Genomic DNA, 18,828 nt, shown 5'->3' with positions numbered 1-18,828 from the left:
GGCTCGGGCAGCGGGGATCGGGAGGTGATTTAAAGGGCCCTGGGCTCCAGCCGCTGCAGGGAGCCCCGGACCCTTTAAATCGGCAGCCTGGGGAAGCCGGTCGGGTCCAGCACGGTGTACCAGCTCTTGCCGGTACGCCATACCAGCCCGTACTGGCTTACTTTCACCTCTGTCCATACTCCACAAATGTTTGCATTGCCTTCAGTGGGACTGCTAGTGCTGTCAGGTGCTATTCAGTGCTAATAAGAGTATCATAATCTATCTATCCCTAGGTGCCATTATTTAGGTCACAGGAAATATTAGACATTTTCGCACTCAGACTTTGGCTTGCTTTGAAGGGTAAAATCTATCCTTTACTTGAAGAAGAAATAAAAAACACACGGGCATGTTCATCTCAGAGCTGCAGGAGATGTTACTATCTGAAAATGTGAGGATTGGACTGGAATAGAGAAGCTGATTGTGTTTGGCTAGTCCCTATGTAACTGGACTTCAGTAATGAAGTGATTAATACCTATGCAAGACTTAAACAAATTACATCAGATCACTTAACGTTACAAATACTTATATTTCAACTGCTCTGGATGCTATAAGTGGGGTCAAGGAAATGGAATTGTGTGAAATTGAAGACTTTTGGAACTGCCCTGGAAACCTTTAAATTCAAGACAGAGGGAATGGCATAATATAAAAATGAATAAATATATTTTTTAAAAACACCTAAAGGAAAAGCTTAGCCATTGCCATTATTATTTATCGAAGGCCTAACAACAGAACAGAGAACTGGAAGCAACCTAATGAGCCATTATTTTAAAATGGCACATTAGATGACCTAGGTAATTATAAGCTAGTTAGCTTGATACTGATCCCAGGCAACAATCATGAAAAAGCTGATGCAGGATACAGTCAGTAAAGTATGACAGAATAATTAGTGCCAGACAACATGGTTTTATGGAAAAAAGATGATGTCAAACAAAGTTGATACTGCTTTTTGATGAGATACAAGTTTGGCTGACAAAGTTAACTGTGATGAAATAATGATTTGGGTGTATGTCTACAGTGAAGCTGGAGGTATAAGTTCCAGCTGAACCAAACATACCCACGCTAGCTCTGATTGAGCTAGTGTGCTAAAAATGGAACCATAGCCCAAGCGGTGCGAGCAGCAGGACAGGCTGGCCTCCCTGAGTCCAGCCCCATCTGGGACTCTATGTATGTACTCAATATGTATGTCTCCTTGAGCTAGAATTTATACCTTTCAGCTCAAGTGTAATACCCATACCCTGTGATTTGTGTAAGGTATTTGACTTAGTATCATGTGACACTCTGATTAAAAATAAATGCGGCTCATATTCAATTAATTTAAAAGCTGGCTGATTGATAGGTCTCAAAAAGTAAATGTAAAGGAGGAATTATGATCCAGCAGGGGCATTTGTAGTGGGGTCTTTTAGGGATCAGTTCTTGGCTCAGTGCTATTCAATATCTTTATCAATGATCTGGAATAAAGTGTAAACTCATTGCTGGTAAAGTTTGCAGATGGCACAAAAACGGACAAAGTAGTAAATGAGGGGGACAGGTCATTTCTAAAGAATTATCTGGTAATGAGGGCACCTGGACCATAGCCCCACCCCCTCTCAGCCTCCTCCCCTGAGGCCCCGCCCACACTCCACCCTGCTCCGCCCCAGGCCCTGCTCACACTAGGCCCCCCCACCTGCCGAGTCCCTCTTCTCCTCCACCCTCCTCCCCTAAAGCCCCCCACCTGCTGCTCACCAAGTCCTTCCTCTCCTCCTCCCCCCTGCCCACCGCTCGCTGAGTCCCTCTGCCCCCTCCCCCTGAGGCCCAACTGCCTGCTGCTCCCTGAGTCCCTCCACCCCCTCCCCTGAGACCTCTGCCACTCACTTAGTCCCTCCTCTCCTCCACCCCCTCCTCCATGACCCCCACTGAGTCCCTCCATCCCCCCCTCCCCTGAGCGGTGTGGGGGTCACGAGGGGGGGTGGAGGAAGTCAGCAAGCAGTGGGCAGTGGGGATCTCAGGGGAGGTGGAGGAGAGGAGGTAGTCAAGACTCAGCGAGCAGTGAGTGAGGGGCCACAGGGGAAGTGGAGACAGGGAGGGACTCAGCAAGGAGCAGCGGGGGCCTTGGCAGAGGGGCGGAGCAGGGGAGGGAAGAGATGGAGCATGGATGGAACTACGGGGGAAAAGCGGGAAGGGACCTCGGGGACGGACCACAGGTGAGGCCACCACAGTCCAAGTGTTTGTGCTCTCAAAGGTGGCAGGTCGGTGGCTGCACTGCAAGGGAGGCTTAGCCTGTTTTACCCGCTGCCTATGAATGTTAGCAAGTTGGAAAGAGGTCAGAAAAGATCTACAAGAATGATTCAAGGATGGTTTGAAAACCTGTCCTACAGTGAGAGACGGAAGAACTCTTTAGTCTAGCCGACAAAAGGATCATTACTGCAGACAGTGGTGATCCAGTGACTGGAAGCTGAATCTAGATAAATTTAGCCTAGAAATAAAGCGCCGATTTTTCTACAGTTTATCACTGGAACAATTTACCTAAGGAGATAGTGGATTCTTTGTTTCTTGGGGTCTTCAAATTGAGACTGGCTGTCTTTCTAACAGAGATGCTTTAGCTCAGCCAGAAATTATGAGTTTGATGCAGGACTCGGTGAAATTCTCTGGCTTGTGTTTTGCAGGACCTCAAACTGATGACCATATGGGTCCCTTAAAATCTATGAATCTATGTATGATCTAATCCCAAAAGATGCCATGCTCTCACCTTGCACTGGAGTTTCCAGTAGGAGTTGAGTGCACTCAGCATCTTTTGGGAGGGGCACAGCATCTTTCAGGCCCACGCCCAGTGTTATCAACAGTATGAAAGGAGCAGTGACAAGTTATTGTGATCAAGAAAAGGGATAGCCATAAAAATGCAGAACGTGAATGTTTCCTGCATTGGCTGGGGGAACCTGTGTGAGTTTGACCCCTTTTAATGCAGTTCTCTGACTGAAGAATCTTTGTCAATACTGGCTATATTTTTTGGCATAAAAAAGCAAATTTAGGCCAATATCTAGCTCTAATTTAATATTTTCAATCAAAATGTTTGGTTGCTGTTCAGACTCAGCCTGTAGGTCATTTGTGAGCAGGATGACTCCACTGAAACAGACTACAATAAATATCAAACTTCTAATTCACTGGCAGTAACCACTGCTCGCTCTCGCTCACTCTCCAGCACTTTGCTGCTGGATGCAAATGGAAAATAAAGATACCAATATGAAGGCGGGGGACTTCCCAGTACTTTTGATCCCCCTGAGATTTATTTGAAACTTAGCTGGTGGTGCTCTGAATAGACACTACAGGGGGCAAATTTTGTCATGCTAGTGAAAGGTCCATTCATTCTGGTGAACACAACAGCTTCTCCCATTCCGGCACCAGCCTCTGGACACCAACAGAATAGTGTCAGACATCTAAAACTAACCCGTATATAATGACTTTTCATATCCTGTTCTGAATCAGCCAGGAATTCTGCCAGGAGAGGACATGTTATCATTGTCCTTGGGCCTTTGTTTAGTGGGGGAGGGGCACAGAATTGCCAATGCCACCCTGAGATGCTCTCTCTGTGCTGTGCAAAGGCAGAAAGAGACAGCATTTCAGTATTTTGGTGCAGAGGTAGTGGCAGCAGCAGGAAACCAGCAGGATGGCAAATTCAGCCAGAGGCAAGCCAGAAGACCCTTTACACCACATGATAAAGGGGGAAAGAAGGAAAATCAGAAAGACCAGCTTCAGAAAAAAAGTGGGAAGACAGAAACCAGCTTTACAAAAAAAAAAAAAAAAATAGGGCTGGAGATCATGGCAGGGGAAACCAGCTAAAGAAAAAATATGGGGCAATGAAGGAGAAGCAACAAAAAGTGGAAAGATGGGGGAGAAAACAAAGCTAAAAAGATGGGGAATGGAAGAGATAAAATAGAGGGAGGCGAACAAGCATAAAAATGTTGCAAGGGATCAGATTTTAAAAATGAGGCTAACAAGGAGTTTGAGAGAGAGTGTGATAATGGCAAGTATTAGAAAAGGGCCTTGGGACAAGCTTTAAAAAAAAAAAAAAAAAGACAGGAAGGGATAGGTGTGGCAGGAACACATCTTGTCCCAGATGCTGTAAATCCTGGGTTACAATCCTGCTCCCAGCTGTTAAGTGCTTCATGTTTTAATTGTTCACTAGTTCCAGGAGAGGTGTGATTATAGGAGCACAGCCTAAAAGGGGGCCCTGTCCCTGAACATTTCAGAATTCCACTGCTTTGTGAGACCACCCTATGGCTCTTGCGCAGCTCCTTTCAGCTAAAAGCGCAAATTGTGTGTGCTGGCATTCCCCATGGAAGCTGAACAAGCTGTACACAAATGTCTTTGGCGTGGACTCAGTCTCAGCCCCAGCTGAGTTCTGTTTTGTTGGTGATTTACATGCTATAGTGCTGCACAGCTGCTACTTATGGGAAACAAGTCCTGTCTGTATTGTCTCAGTCCCTGCCATGTTTATATGAAGCAGGTGTTTGGTAAATTCCAAGTGCTACAGTTAGGTTTTTTTTGTGGCAAGACTGCAAAGCAGAAACTGGCTCGTTTCTATAGCATCTGCACTGACACTTGTGAGGATGACAATTACAAGGGCTATCAATCCTCATACTTCAGGGCGTACTGCAGTGAAACAGAGCGCAGTTCTCTTCACTGCTGCTCAAGACCCAGCATTTACTGAGGCATACAGAAGGATGGATTAAAAAGATTCTTCATTGTTGCTTGCAACCTTTGTGTTACTGTCTCTTGTGCTGCTGCTCAGATGTAGAAAATAAGGTGGCCTAAACTCACTGAATAGGATTAAAGTAGTATTTGGAACTGGAACCCAAATGCAATTGAACTGGACTCTTACTTAAAAACAAATGACAGCCAAATCTTATCAAGTAAGGAGAGTTATGCGTGCGCACGTACACACACACACACACACACACAACTGATCAGGACCGACCAATGGAACATTTGTTGCATTGTTTTTAAACTTCGTCAGACTTAATGATATTTGACACATCCATTTGTCATCACTACTTATTTGTATTATGGCAACACCTGGCTGTTCTAGATGCTGTACAATGTGCAGTCAGATTGTCAAAAGCGTCGACTACCCAGTGTGCTGAGCTCTTTTGGTCAGTAGTAAGAGCTGGGCCCTGCCACCTCGAATTTACAAACTAAATAGACAAAAGCTGTGAGATATTATTACCTTGATTTTACAGGGGGGGGGGACTTAGGCCCAAATCAAGAGGTGTTAGGTGCCTAAATAGCTGTGAGGATCTAGCTCCAAGTGACTTGCACAGGGCTACACAGGAACTCTGTGCCAGGCATTGAACTCATCTCCTGAATCTACATCCAGTGCTCCCCACAAGACTAGAGAAGCTCTGTCCCCCCCGCCATGGCCCCAGGACCGCAGCGAGGAGTGAGAGCTCCCCCAGCCCTGAGGCCATGCATGGAGCAAGATCTCCTCCAGTTCTGGGGTCACAGCTTGGGTCGGGCACAGGGGCTTCCCCTGCCCCACCCACCTGGCACTTCTGCTGGGGAGGGGTCAGGGCGCTGGGGCTTGCCCTGCCTGCCCAGCGCTTCTTCAGACCTCTGGGCTTCTGCTACCTGGTGGTGGATTTTTTTCCAGGGTTCCCCAATTGGCTGGGGCCCCTGCGCACGGGCCCCAGCAGGCCAGTGGCTAATCTGCCACTACCTGAAGTCCTGCTCACCCAACACACCGCTGCAAGAGAGGGCCCCGCACTAGAAGTGTAAGGGAGAGTGCTCACTTAGGGACAGGGTAGATCTATCTATAAAAGTGTTGGCATGGGCGGTGGGTATAATAGGTCATAGGAGGCTCAGCCTCCCCTGGCACTGCCGCGGCCGCTGGACCCCTGGTTGCAGGGTTTTGGGGGGAAGTTTTTGATTTATTATGCCCCATGCAGGTTCCAGGGTGGCTGAGGAGGCAGTATGTGCTAGTCAGCTTCAGCCCCTGGACTCCAGGGAGATTACTGATGAACCCAGGAAGCTGAGTAGCATATACTGCCTCTTCAGCCGCCCCAGGGCCTGCGTGGGGAATAGCAAAGCTTCTTCCGGAGGAGCATCTGAGAGATGCACGCTTTTGTCCGGGTGGCCTGGGGTCTGGGGAGGGGAGGCACGGCGCAACTGCAGTTGGCCTGGGACTCTGGGCAGGGGGTCTTGGGACTTCGGCTGGCTGGGAGCTCCTCCGGCCACGAGGGGGAGTAGAAGGAGGGGGAGCTGGGGCTAGCCTCCTTGAAGGGGTGCTCCACCCGCTGCCCATGAGTGTTGGTTAGGGTTATGTTGCAGCTTGCTATTAAAAGGTGCAGCCATTAGCTTTTCCCTTGCAGCACCAAGAGCTTAAGCTACATTAACCCATTGCACTTCCTATAGTATGTTGTTAGGATAACTTTTAAGTAAAATTGCATTTGTTTTATTTTGTGTGTTTATTGTCTGCATGAGAGCCATTATTAATATTTTTGTTCCTGGAGGCAACCGAGGTTTTGTTCAATATCTTCATTAACGATCTGGAGGATGGCGTGGATTGCACCCTCAGCAAGTTTGCAGATGACACTAAACTGGGAGGAGTGCTAGATACGCTGGAGGGTAGGGATAGGATACAGAGGGACCTAGACAAATTGGAGGGTTGGGCCAAAAGAAATCTGATGAGGTTCAACAAGGACAAGTGCAGAGTCCTGCACTTAGGATGGAAGAATCCCATGCATCGCTACCGAATGGCTAGGCAGCAGTTCTGCATAAAAGGACCTAGGGGTTATGAGTCGACAGTGTGTCCTTGTTGCCAAAAAGGCTAATGGCATTTTGGGCTGTATAAGTAGGGGCATTGCCAGCAGATCAAGGGACGTGATCATTCCCCTCTATTCGACATTGGTGAGGCCTCATCTGGAGTACTGTGTCCAGTTTTAGGCCCCACACTGCAAGAAGGATGTGGATAAATTGGAAAGAGTCCAGCAGAGGGCAACAAAAATGATTAGGGGGCTGGAGCACATGCTTTATGAGGAGAGGCTGAAGGAACTGGGATTGTTTAGTCTGCAGAAGAGAAGAATGAGTGGGGATTTGATAGCTGCTTTCAGCTACCTCAAAGGGGGGTTCCAAAGAGGATGGATCTAGACTGTTCTCAGTGGTACCAGATGACAGAACAAGGAGTAATGGTCTCAAGTTGCAGTGGGGGAGGTTTAGGTTGGATATTAGGAAAAACCTTTTCACTAGGAGGGTGGTGAAGCACTGGAATGGGTTACCTAGGGAGGTGGTGAAATCTCCTTCCTTAGAGGTTTTTAAGATCAGGCTTGATAAAGCCCTGGCTGGGATGATTTAGTTGGGGATTGGTCCTGCTTTGAGCAGGGGGTTGGACTAGATGACCTCCTGAGGTCCCTTTCCAACCCTGATATTATATGATTCTATGAGGTACACCCACCAATGTTATACAGTGTGTAGCCCTGTGCAGCACCACCAACTATAAATATAGGAGTAAGAAGAATACTGCAGAGGGGTGACTAGAGGTACCCATCTAATTCCCCCTTGCAGCTGTGGTCCCAAGGTTCTCCTTTACCCTTAATGACATAAGGCTTCCAAGCAGCATGTGAGAGGTGCTGTCTTCTGAGTAACCTGGGAAGGAAATGGGGGTTACAAAACTTACAAACTAAATAGACAAAACAACAAAGAAATCCCAGGCTTACCAATGGTGAAAATTCCCACTTAATTTTTTTCTCCTAAGATAGATAATTCTTAATGATGGTTGAGTCTTCGAATCCGGCCTGGAACTAGTCTTCCATGAGGAGTATGTGCTTTGCTGCACTGGGGTGTGGAGAAAAGAAAGGGTAACAAAAATCAAATTGAAGAAGACATTATAAAGGCCTCCATAGATATAAAGTTATGACCATGGCCCTATACAGTAAAAGATGTCTGTAAGTTGCCAGCTGTGCAGTTAAACAGGGATATGGTGTATGTGAGGACACAGCTGTTTAGTTGCACAAATATCCTAGCATGTTCATAGACAAGGTCAGGACCAGCTTGCACAGCTGATGCTTCTTCCTCTGCCCTCCATTTTTAAAAAAAATGTTCAACTACCAGCGGCAGTAAAAAATCATATAAAATGTCAGGGTTTGTGCTCCAGAGAGGCCTAGGGGAGGGGTTCTCAACCTTTTTCTTTGAGGTTCCCCACCACCAACATACTATAAGAACTCCAGGGCCCAGTGGGGGGGCTCAGGGCTTCAGCTACCGGAGGGGCCCTGGAGCAGCCCAGCATGGGGCTGGGAGGGCTGGCCCTGAGAGGGCTCCTCTGGTCAGGAGGGGAGAGGAGTGCTCAGGGCTCCTCCAGTTATTGGGGGGGGGCGGGTTTTGGGGCTGTGAGGGGCGGGGTCTCGGGCAGAAGGGCAGGGCCGGCAGGCTAGCCTCCCCACAGTGGAGGTTCCCCCGCCGCTCAGGACAAAAAGACGCATTTAAACGGGTGATAAATATAGGTAAAATATAATTTAAAATAGAATGAGAGAAGAGGATAATTGTATACCGTCTGTCACTACAGGAGTGGTTATATTAATACATAAAAGTTCATGAAGTCAAACAAATAAGATGTCTTACACTGGTGCTAAACAAATGCCCCCTCCACTCCTCCAAAAGCTGCTGTAAAACAGTAACATTTCAACATGAATATTTAAATATGAGAACAGTTCTGTGATCCTAAGTAAATCAGTATCTGTTTATTTGCTCAAGGTGATTACCACTGGGATGAAAGTTAATAGCAGCAATATAGCTGTGAATTGGCAGTGTAGTTGCAAGGTGAGATTAGCAATCAAAGGACAATCATCATTATTATTATTCATTGCTGCTCAAGTGCTCGGAGGTTAGTTTGTTTGTAGCTTTTGTGAATAAAAAGCTCATTTTCCATTAAACCAGTCTGCAGTGGAAGGAATGGATTCAAATAATTATCTGCCTCCAACGGTGTGAGGGGAAATTGTTATGATTAGTTATAAGTAAGTAAATAGCTAAAAACATCTCCCCCCCCACAAAAAAAAAGAGTTGGGGGAGGGGGATTTTTATTTTTTGTTTTAGAAATACTCACTGTTCCAAGTAGTTTTTATAGAAGGTTAATAAATTGTTAAGCATGTTACACCTGTGAATAATGTTATAGACTATTCTAAGCACGTCATTTAAAAGCATTATAGATTGTCATAAGCCACAGTTATAAACAGCGTGTTGATTAGTGGAAGTCAATTATTTATTAAAAAATCTAACTCTATAAGAACTATTTATAAATGAAACTTTAATACAAAGTGTGACCCATCATTCTTTCAACATCTTCATATTCTGGGTGTAGTACCATGCAATCACACAGAGCTCACTGCAGGATCAGGACATTAGTCTCAGCTTTGATCTCCACTACAGAATTACTTCGTATAACTACATCGCTCAGGCATGTAAATAAACCACACACCCGAGCAACGTAGTTATACCAACCTAAGCGCTGGTGTAGACAGCACTACATCAGTGGGACAGCTTCTCCCACCAACATAAGTACCGCCTCTCACGGCGGTGGAGTTATTAAGCCAACGGGAGCGATGTCTCCCACTGGCTTGGAGTGCCTTCACCAGAAGGGCGACAGTGGTGCACCAATGCAAGTTTCTAATGTAGACCTGCCCTCAGTCTTCATTGGCAACCTGTCAACCATCAGTGTTCTGTCTTAACGTCAGTTATTCTGGTTTTCAATTACCCATTCTAAACGTTTTCTGTGATTTATTTTCTCTGTTACCAGTGATTTGGATAAGTTTTAAACTACAGTGGAGGGTGTCTTTAAGAATCACTACTAAACTTTATTTGTTGGTCCTTTGCCTAAATCCCTTGTCTTTTATTCTTTCTGTTTTCTCCCCCTCCTGTTAGGGTGAATGTTCTCAGAAGTGCTACGACATCTTTGTGTTGGAGACCGTTTGCGTTGCTTGGTTTTCCTTTGAGTTCCTCCTGCGCTCCATTCAGGCAGAAAGCAAGTGCGCCTTCCTGAAGACCCCCCTCAACATCATCGACATCTTAGCCATCTTGCCTTTCTACATCTCTCTGATAGTGGATATGGTCTCCGCCAAAAACAGCAACAGGAAGCCTGGCAGTGGAGCAGGAAACAAGTACTTGGAGCGAGTGGGCCTGGTTCTACGCTTCTTGCGGGCTCTCCGCATCCTGTATGTCATGAGGCTGGCACGCCATTCACTGGGACTGCAGACACTCGGACTCACTGTGCGCCGCTGCACCAGGGAATTTGGACTCCTCCTCCTCTTCCTTTGTGTTGCCATGGCACTCTTTTCTCCACTGGTTTATTTGGCAGAGAGCGAACTGGGAGCCAAGCAAGAATTCACTAGCGTTCCCACCAGCTATTGGTGGGCTGTAATCTCCATGACAACTGTAGGCTATGGAGACATGGTACCTCGGAGCATCCCGGGACAGGTAGTAGCCCTGAGCAGTATCTTGAGTGGTATTTTGCTGATGGCTTTTCCGGTCACTTCCATCTTTCACACTTTTTCCCGCTCTTACACAGAGCTAAAGGAACAGCAGCAGCGAGATGCAAGCAGACAGTTGCACCAGCTAGAGGAAACCACCAGATCCCCAAATGGTGACAGTTCTCAGGGATTGGGTACCTCCTCCCCACTAGACGCAGCTGGGGCGTGGCAGCAGCCAGCAGTGAACCAGGAAGACAAGAGGAGGTGTTGACCGCAAACAACTAAAAGACTTAGCCAGCAGCACTGAACTAGCAAATGAGAGAGTTCCATATCTGAAACAAAACCCTATGGAACAAACATAAATCAGGGTATACAGTGAGATCTGTATAAGAGACTGTCCTTCTTGAGTAACTTTTAGTGTCTCTAAAAACAACATGGAGTACCGTTCTGCTCCCTCTTTCGTAGAAGGCCGCTTTCGTTAAGCAACTGATTTTGGGCAGCCCCCAAGGAGCAATTGCTTAAGCCAGGTTTCCACTGTGTCCACTAACAAGAAAAAATAAACTTGGAGAGAGAGTTCATCCTAAGGGCCCATTGCTGGGGGAAATAAGGGTGCCATTTACTGTACATAAGCTTCCTGGTGGCCCTACTCTGTGCTAAGAATGTCCCCAAGCCCTTATTCCCTATGTACAATGGATTCAATGTATGTGGCACCCCCATGGGGTGTACATCTTCAAATGTAAAGTTGAAAGATGGGGGAGAGAGGCCTGCCTGGGCCAGCAGATGGGCAAATTTATCCCTATTCCCTGGTCTTTTAATAAATAGCGATTATTTATTTATTAAATTGGGAACCATAATCTGGGCTGCCTGCTGACAGGTCTGACTTGTGCTCTTGCTCTTTCTGCATTATTTAGTAAACATGCATATCTACAATAGTAGGCTCTGCACTTTAGCCCTGATGACAGAAATATACATGGACAACCTAGTTAATGATACTGAACATCAACTTGTTTTCCTTTGCTCACATTTGCATATAGCTTAAAAAAAAAAACAAAAATGTGTTCCTCTGTTAGCCGCCTCCTTCCTGTGTTTTAAAGACTGTTTAATGTTTAAGCAAAAATTAAAAGCACCTGCCCAGTAGGGGTGGGAATAGTTGCAGAGGCTTATGTCTATGTAGTTTTCTGCAGTGGTACTTTGAAGACTGCAGCTCTAAACAAAGGGCTTGATCCAAACCCATTAAGTCAATGGGAGACTTTCCATGGACTTTGGGGATCAAGCCCCAAAGCAGCAGCTGTCCCACATGTTAGGGAATAATCTTGGGAAGAGATGATCTTTTCAGACCCAGGTTACAACTGTCCATCCCTCCCTTCCCCCTAGTTTTCATTCCAAAAGATCACTACATTTAAACAAAAAGTCTGTGCCACAAAAACTCAACCATTTTTTGTTTACTGAATCAAAGTTTTCATATCATGAGCATCTGTGAGCTCTCTGCCCCATGCTGCTCCTCCTTCCCTGTGTAGCTGGTTCAGTTCAGCGTGTAGCGTACATCTGGATATCATTTAAGAAAACAACATTGATGGCCACTTCATTCTTTACTTATGTAGGAACATTACACTGCCCTTTTCTGTTCCACCCCTGCTGTCAGGAAATGAACAAATACTCTTATATTACAGATGGGGTTTTTTTCCCCAATGGAGACGAGAATAACCGTACACTCGTAGATGACTGTAGTAAGCCATTCCTCAAGGGAATGGACTGAAAGACATAAAAGGTTGTTTTATTTTAATAAAAACTGGAAGTTTTGTTTCTGTATTGTTGCATTGGCTTTTCTTTTCCTTTTGAGGCAGTGCCATGTGCTCCAATGTCCCCACAGCTGAGAGTAGTCATTTGCTCTTCCTGGCCCATTTTAAACATTGGCCATTATCAGAACAACGGGTCAAGGAATTTGAAAAACCTGTTTATGGTTAATTTAAAAAACAAGATGAAAAGCTGAGCTGGCAAACACCAGTGCACCCACTTCCATTCTCAAATAGGTGCCAGCTCTGGGTCTGAGGTTGAGATGGGAGTGGTATCTACCACTCCCATTGACTCCGAGGAGAATTGTGGTCTCTCAGCCCCACCCAGGAGTGAGCCCGTTTAAAGGGGCCTTATGGACATATAGCACAGTCACATCTTATGGGGAGACTTTCCCTTGCCCCTGCTGAACCTCACATCCAAGCTGTGGAAATAACATCCCCTCAGTGTGGGATCTAAAGAAATACCATGCTGGGTTTTTTTCCCTATACGTTTAGCTTCACCGAGATTAGCCCCCCTCCCTCCAAACAATTTTGGGGTCCTAGGGAGAGGTGAAGGATAATAATAGATTGAAAGCTATATACTGCCTCTTCCTACAAGAAAAGGAGGAGAAAAAAGATTGACCTGCCCCTCTATGAGCCAGTTCCAGGCCTGCCAACTGCTGCCAGCATCTTCACAGCATCGCTCTTTTTGAGTTAAGAAAACTATTGGCCAGTAGTAAAGCAGCCACCACACAAACCTTATGGTTTCTGCCCAGAGCGCAGGTGTCTGAGTACTGCCTTGCAATGGAGAATTAGAATGAAGCCTCATACTGCTGGAGAATTGCCACATACTGCTACAATTTGATATTTTAAACTGGAGCAGGATTTTCACGTGTTAAGTCTATTAAGGCTAGTCTTCAAGGCCCAGCATACTAGCCTGCTAAATGTAAAATCAAGCTGTACTGTATGGCAATGCATGCAGTATGGAGGCAATGAAGAATGTGTCAAAGTATTCTTGTCCCAAAACTTAAAATTAAAGCAGCTCACAGATTCTCCAGCTGAACTCAATAGACTAAATCATTTCATAGTATTTACTTTATTTTCTGAACACCATATGCTGTTTATACATCTAATCTAAACACTGGACACAGTGATCACACAAACCTTAAGGGCTAGTTTACAATGGGTTTGTAGATGTCTCTTGAGACGATGAAGGTTATCACTGTGTCTGTTAAAGTCCATGAATCTAGGAGCATTAGATTCTTTCTAAAAAAAAGAGCACATCATGTTTTTCCTGACAGAATGAAAACAAACCTTCACTCTTGGAGGTTTATCAAATAGGCAGTAGTGAACTCCCCTTATAGATCAACAACTTAGAAACCTGTATTAACTAGGATATGGTTTTAACAGTTTCTAATGAATCCATCACCATAGTATCTAGCAGCCGGGTGATAGGTATTTAAGGACACTGTAATGCTAAGATCAATGATAATGTAGAAAAAGAATGACTTTGCATGTCTAGCACCTTTCACCTTAAGGTCATAAAAGTATTATTGTGGAGCTATATTAATTATTGTGGATTGGCTGACCACAGCCAGTATCTTGTAGTTTTAAAAGCCATGTAATTAAATTACAATGTGCACACAGTTTTTTGACTAATAAATCAACAACTGCAAAGACATATTACTCCTGTTACATAAAGCTTGGCTTTTAATAAAGGTTCAATTTGCATACTGAGATGACAAACCAGGAAAGTATAAAGCAGGAACCCTTTAAACAAATTATTTTGGAAGCCTTATCAAGTTCTGTTGCACTGAATGTCAGACAGACTACACCCATATGAGAATGATTTTTATTCAGCAATAGGTCTGATCACTGCTAAGACTGATTACATTTGATCAAGTGCTTTGGGAGCCTTTTCACTCTCAGATGTTTCCATTGGTGAATCTGGGCTATTTCCTAACCCCGTCTGCAATTTTTGAGCACCTTAGTAGGCATCCCTATGTTTTTCTTGTGTACTACATGTTTCCGATCCACAATCATAATTAGACAGTCACTTGTTCTTTCCTAAAGACTGCAGATAAGCATTAAGACCTCTTCTACAAAAGGCCAGAGTTGCTAAGCTCTGTGATAGAGGCCATCTTTCCCACTGCCATCTACATGGTGACATTTTGATTTCATGAACACATTAGGAGGTCTCGTACTCCAAATTAATTGAAGGGCACACATACTTCTAGAAGAATATTTCAGTGTTGCAAACCCTGGTGCTCTTATTGTGAGTCTCAGGATGTCTGCTCAGGCCCGGTTTGACAAAGCCCTGGCTGGGATGATTTAGTTGGGGTTGGTCCTGCTTTGAGCAGAGGGTTGGAGTAGATGACCTCCTGAGGTCTCTTCCAACCCTAATTGTCTATGATTCTGTGATCCTTAAAGCCTCAGCTTGAGGAGTTTCAGCTTTCATCTCTAAAACAAAAGTAAATCGATATCCCTTATGGCTGCAGAGATAAGGACTTGAAAATGTGAACTCAAAAGGTTCAAAAAGCAAATAAAGTGAACCACACATTGATTAGTTTTACAATTTGTTTTGTTTTTAAGTCAGTTGACTGATAATTTGAATGTTTGGGGTTGGCAGCATTGATATTTTCAACACATAGCGCTAGAAGTTTGACAACAAAACCCCCCAAAATTCAGAGTTTTATAGGGACCAGATGGTACAATGCTATAGAAAAACGGGATACACAGGCTTTTACTATACCTCTCCACTGCACGTTCAAAGCAGCCCTGGTCAGCAGTGACCAAAAGCTGTTACTGTACGATGAGCAGATGGTCTCTGTTAAAGCGTCTCAGACTGGAACCAAAATCACAAAGTCATCATAACAGGCATAGTTATTGGTAGCCTCAGTGCTGAAACTTTCCTGGCCATGGAGGCCAAACTACCCTTTAGCCCATAACGGTATTGCCATCACATCAGGGTTGAGGTACAATAAAAAGGGATAGGCCAGGGGAAATCTGCACTGCTGCAGCATCAGCATGACTAAGGGTTAGTCTACACTGGCAACGCTAAAGCGCTGCCGCGGTAGCACTTTAACGTGGCTTGTGTTGTCGCAGCGCACCGCCACAAGGGGCGCAGCTCCCAGTGCTGGAGCACGGCTCCCAGTGCTGCTGCACTGTCTACACTGGTGCTTTACAGCGCTGAAACTTGCTGCGCTCAGGGGGGGGTGTTTTTTCACACCCCTGAGCAAGAAAGTTACAGCGCTGTAAATAGCCAGTGTAGACAAGCCCTAAGAAGAGCACTTCACTGCTCCAGAGCAAGTAACCCAGTACCTTTCACAAGAACTAAATTCACAAAAATGTAGGGGGTGGGGGAACGTTGACAGCTGAAATTCACTGCACTATCATCTACTCTGGGCATTTCAGGCTTCTGAAGTCCTTTGCAACTTAGAGAAATCCGATCTGTTTTTCTAGATGTGTATCGTACTTCTTAGACCCACACTGCACATATTTCACACTAATACTTACCCTTACATATACATGAACAATATTTTCACTAGGCCGCTGCTAATAGTCACGCTGATACACCTCTGCCCTGATATAACGCTCCCCGCTATAACACAAATTCAGATATAACTCAGTAAAGCAGTGCTCCGGGGGGGGCGGGGCTGCGCATTCCGGTGGATCAAAGCAAGTTCGATATAACGTGGTTTCACCTATAACGCGGTAAGATTTTTTGGCTCCCGAGGACAGCGTTATATCGAGGTAGAGGTGTACTTTCTTTCCGCTGCAAAGTGTCAACAAAAAAATTAAAATGAAACTCTCAAAATATTACTGGGCTTTCTGTAGTCCCTTGGCACAGTTTAAAAATGTGCTATCCTGATGTAAGAGATCCTGGTTTTTTAGACAGCCACTTCTAAAATTCTAAAAAAATTAACTTTTTTTAGAGGGGTGTTTTAATTTCCTTTGTTTAAAGAAAGTAAAAATATAAGAATAAGGTTCCTTTCACAGCTTTGTTCTGTATACTGCTATTCTCTTTGTGGTCTCAAGGAGGATGGCCACAATGAGAGGCTTCAACTTCCCTCCCAGAAATGGTCTCCATTGCTCAAGGTCCTCCACCCCACTCCACCCCACCCCACCCCACATTTCCTGAATTAAAGCCACTGACCCCATCAGGGACACCTCTAACCTGAACCCAGCTGCCAGCTGCAAAGCACAAGACAGCTATTTGGAATCACATCTCTAGCTTCCTAGTTAACTCTCTTCTCACGTCATCTCTGGATGTTCTACGGAACCAAGGAGACATTCTAACACCATGGCTGCCAATGTTTCTGTCAGAATAATGTGTACACTGATTATATATAGGTACAGAGAGAGAGATTTTTAATAGATCTGAAGTCATACTAAAAAAAATGATTGGCCTTTACTAATCTGTTAGGATAAGCACAGAGTGCTGCCAAATAAATAATGTAAAAAGGCAGACATGCTCAATTGCCACGTATTGGTTTTTCATCTCCACAATTAAAATTACAAGGTAAAGGTACATGGGTGTCAAAGATTATTATCGGCCCAATTCTGACACTCTTACACCAAACAGTACCTTACTCTGCAAGGAATTCCACTGATTTCAGCCCTGTAGTAAGCAGGTACGACTTCCATTGACTTCAGTGGGCGCTCCCATTTACTGTCAGGTTGAATTTGACCCAATTGGTCATAAGAGTTTCGCTGATTTCAATGGGCCCTGTCACAGAGTAAGAAAAAGATGACTTGTGACTCAGCATGGCAGAAACTGGCCATAGGAGTACATTTTGAGCTATACTGTGCAACTGTTACACTGCTGAGCAATAACAGAAGTAATCCCCTTGACTTGAATGGGAATAACATGGGTAAGTGCTTTCCACAGTCCATAAGAGTTGCACAGTCCAGCCCTTCTGTTAGCAAATTGTAACAGGGCAATCAGCTTTTTACTTAATTTCCAGACTCCCTTGTATCCCTGACTTTCCCCCCGCTCTCTCCTTTGTATTGTCTGCCACCTCCCCTATATTTCCAGTCTCTGAATCTCCCCACAAATCACTCTCGCTCTTAATTCCCTACTTCTTCTTTCTACCTAATTTATGCCTCCCCCCACACTCACTCGACCAGAAAGCCCAGTCGAAAAGGGACCCAGGTGGCTCCAGTCAGCACTGCTGACCTAGCTGTTGACAGTCCAGTTGGCGCAGGGCTGGCAGGCTCCCTACCTGGCTCCGCACAGCTCCCAGCAAGGAAGGGGGGGAGGGGAGTGACATGTCCCTTGGTTCCTAGGTGGAGGGACAGCCACGACCTCAGCGCCAGCTCCGCATCGCCCATTGGCCGGGAACCACAGCCAATGGGAGCTGCAGGAGCAGTGCCTGTGCGCAGAGTCTCCTGGCCACACCACCACCTAGGAGCCAAGGGACATGTTGCTGCTTGGTGGGAGCCGCCTGAGGTAAGCATCACCCAGAGCCCGCACCCCGAGCTCGCATCCCAACCCCCTACCCCAGCCTAGAGCCCCCTTCTGCACCCCAAACTCCTTCCTGGATCCCACATCCTGCACCTCAACCCCCTGCCCCAGCCCAGAGCCCCCTCTGGCACCCCAAAACCCTCATCCCTGGCCCCACCTCAGAGCCCGCACCCCCACCCTGTACCTCAACCCCCTGCCCCAGCCCGGAATCCCCTCCAACACCCACACTCCCACCCAGAGCCCACCCCCCAACCCACTGCTCCAACTTGGAACCTCCTCCTGCACCCCTGGCCTGGGCCAGAGCCCGCACCCGCACACCAACCTCCTGGCCCCACCCTGGAGTCTGCACCTCTAGCCGAGAGCCCATACCCTCCCCCCCCCCCCCAAACACACATGTGAAGGTGCATTCTCATTCATTGATATAACCATTTACAACTAAATAGAGTCTTTATACTAGTTTTGGTACATCTTTTTGCTACCTCGGAGGACATACTAGACCTATATACATTTATTTAAGCAACTTATATAGCTTGATATTTTCAGATTCTTATTAACTGTACATTTTTACTATGTTAGAAAATGGTGACTGAATGGGTGAAGTCATGAATATTCATAAGTTGATAACTGAGCCAGGCAGGTAGGGGGAAGCTATAAAACAGGAGTCTGAGACCAGGGAGGTGGGCTCAATGGATGATCCTGATGAGATACATGATGGTGTCTCCCGGAGTCAGAGGCCAGGTCCCAATGCCAGTCTCTTGTACCCAGCAGCACATCTCCTGAGGCCCCCACAATACAGTACATGACCTATTGTTTATATATGACCCATATTTATAAAGCTTGACTTCAACCATTAGATTTTTTCCCTTCTGATTCTTTCTTTATACGGTAAGGCAGCCTTTAATCCAAATTTTTTGATAGAAACTCATGGATTCAGCCCATTTATTTTTTATTTAAATGTTTTAAGAGATTACACAAGCTTACGCCTTAACATATTCTGTACTAAATTCAGATTTCATTTTAAAACAGGTTTATTTTTAAAAAGAAAAAAATCATAATTTAAACAAAGTAAGAAAATCTAATTTAAATTTTAAAAAAATCAGATTTTTTATACTCCCTCCCCTAC

At 45.4% G+C, this 18,828-nt stretch overlaps 1 protein-coding gene across 9 annotated transcripts in view; it reads left to right on the top strand.

Annotated features, from left to right (window-relative positions):
* Nucleotides 1-16,759, top strand: part of KCNG2 (potassium voltage-gated channel modifier subfamily G member 2) — an 86,981-nt gene extending 70,222 nt beyond the window's left edge. For 8 of the 9 annotated variants that reach the window (XM_005281433.5, XM_005281435.5, XM_065585106.1 and 5 more), the window contains one exon: nt 9,922-16,759. In XM_005281433.5, the coding sequence (XP_005281490.2) occupies nt 9,922-10,737 (816 nt within the window). In that variant the 3' untranslated portion in view covers nt 10,738-16,759. The remainder of the gene's footprint in view (nt 1-9,921) is intronic. The other variant, XM_008164445.3, reaches the window with a different exon arrangement.
* Nucleotides 16,760-18,828: the final 2,069 nt, after the last annotated feature.

Source organism: Chrysemys picta, chromosome 2 (genome assembly GCF_011386835.1).
Source record: "Chrysemys picta bellii isolate R12L10 chromosome 2, ASM1138683v2, whole genome shotgun sequence".
Lineage (NCBI taxonomy): Eukaryota > Metazoa > Chordata > Testudines > Emydidae > Chrysemys > Chrysemys picta.
This window is presented reverse-complemented; position numbering and strand designations above follow the sequence as displayed.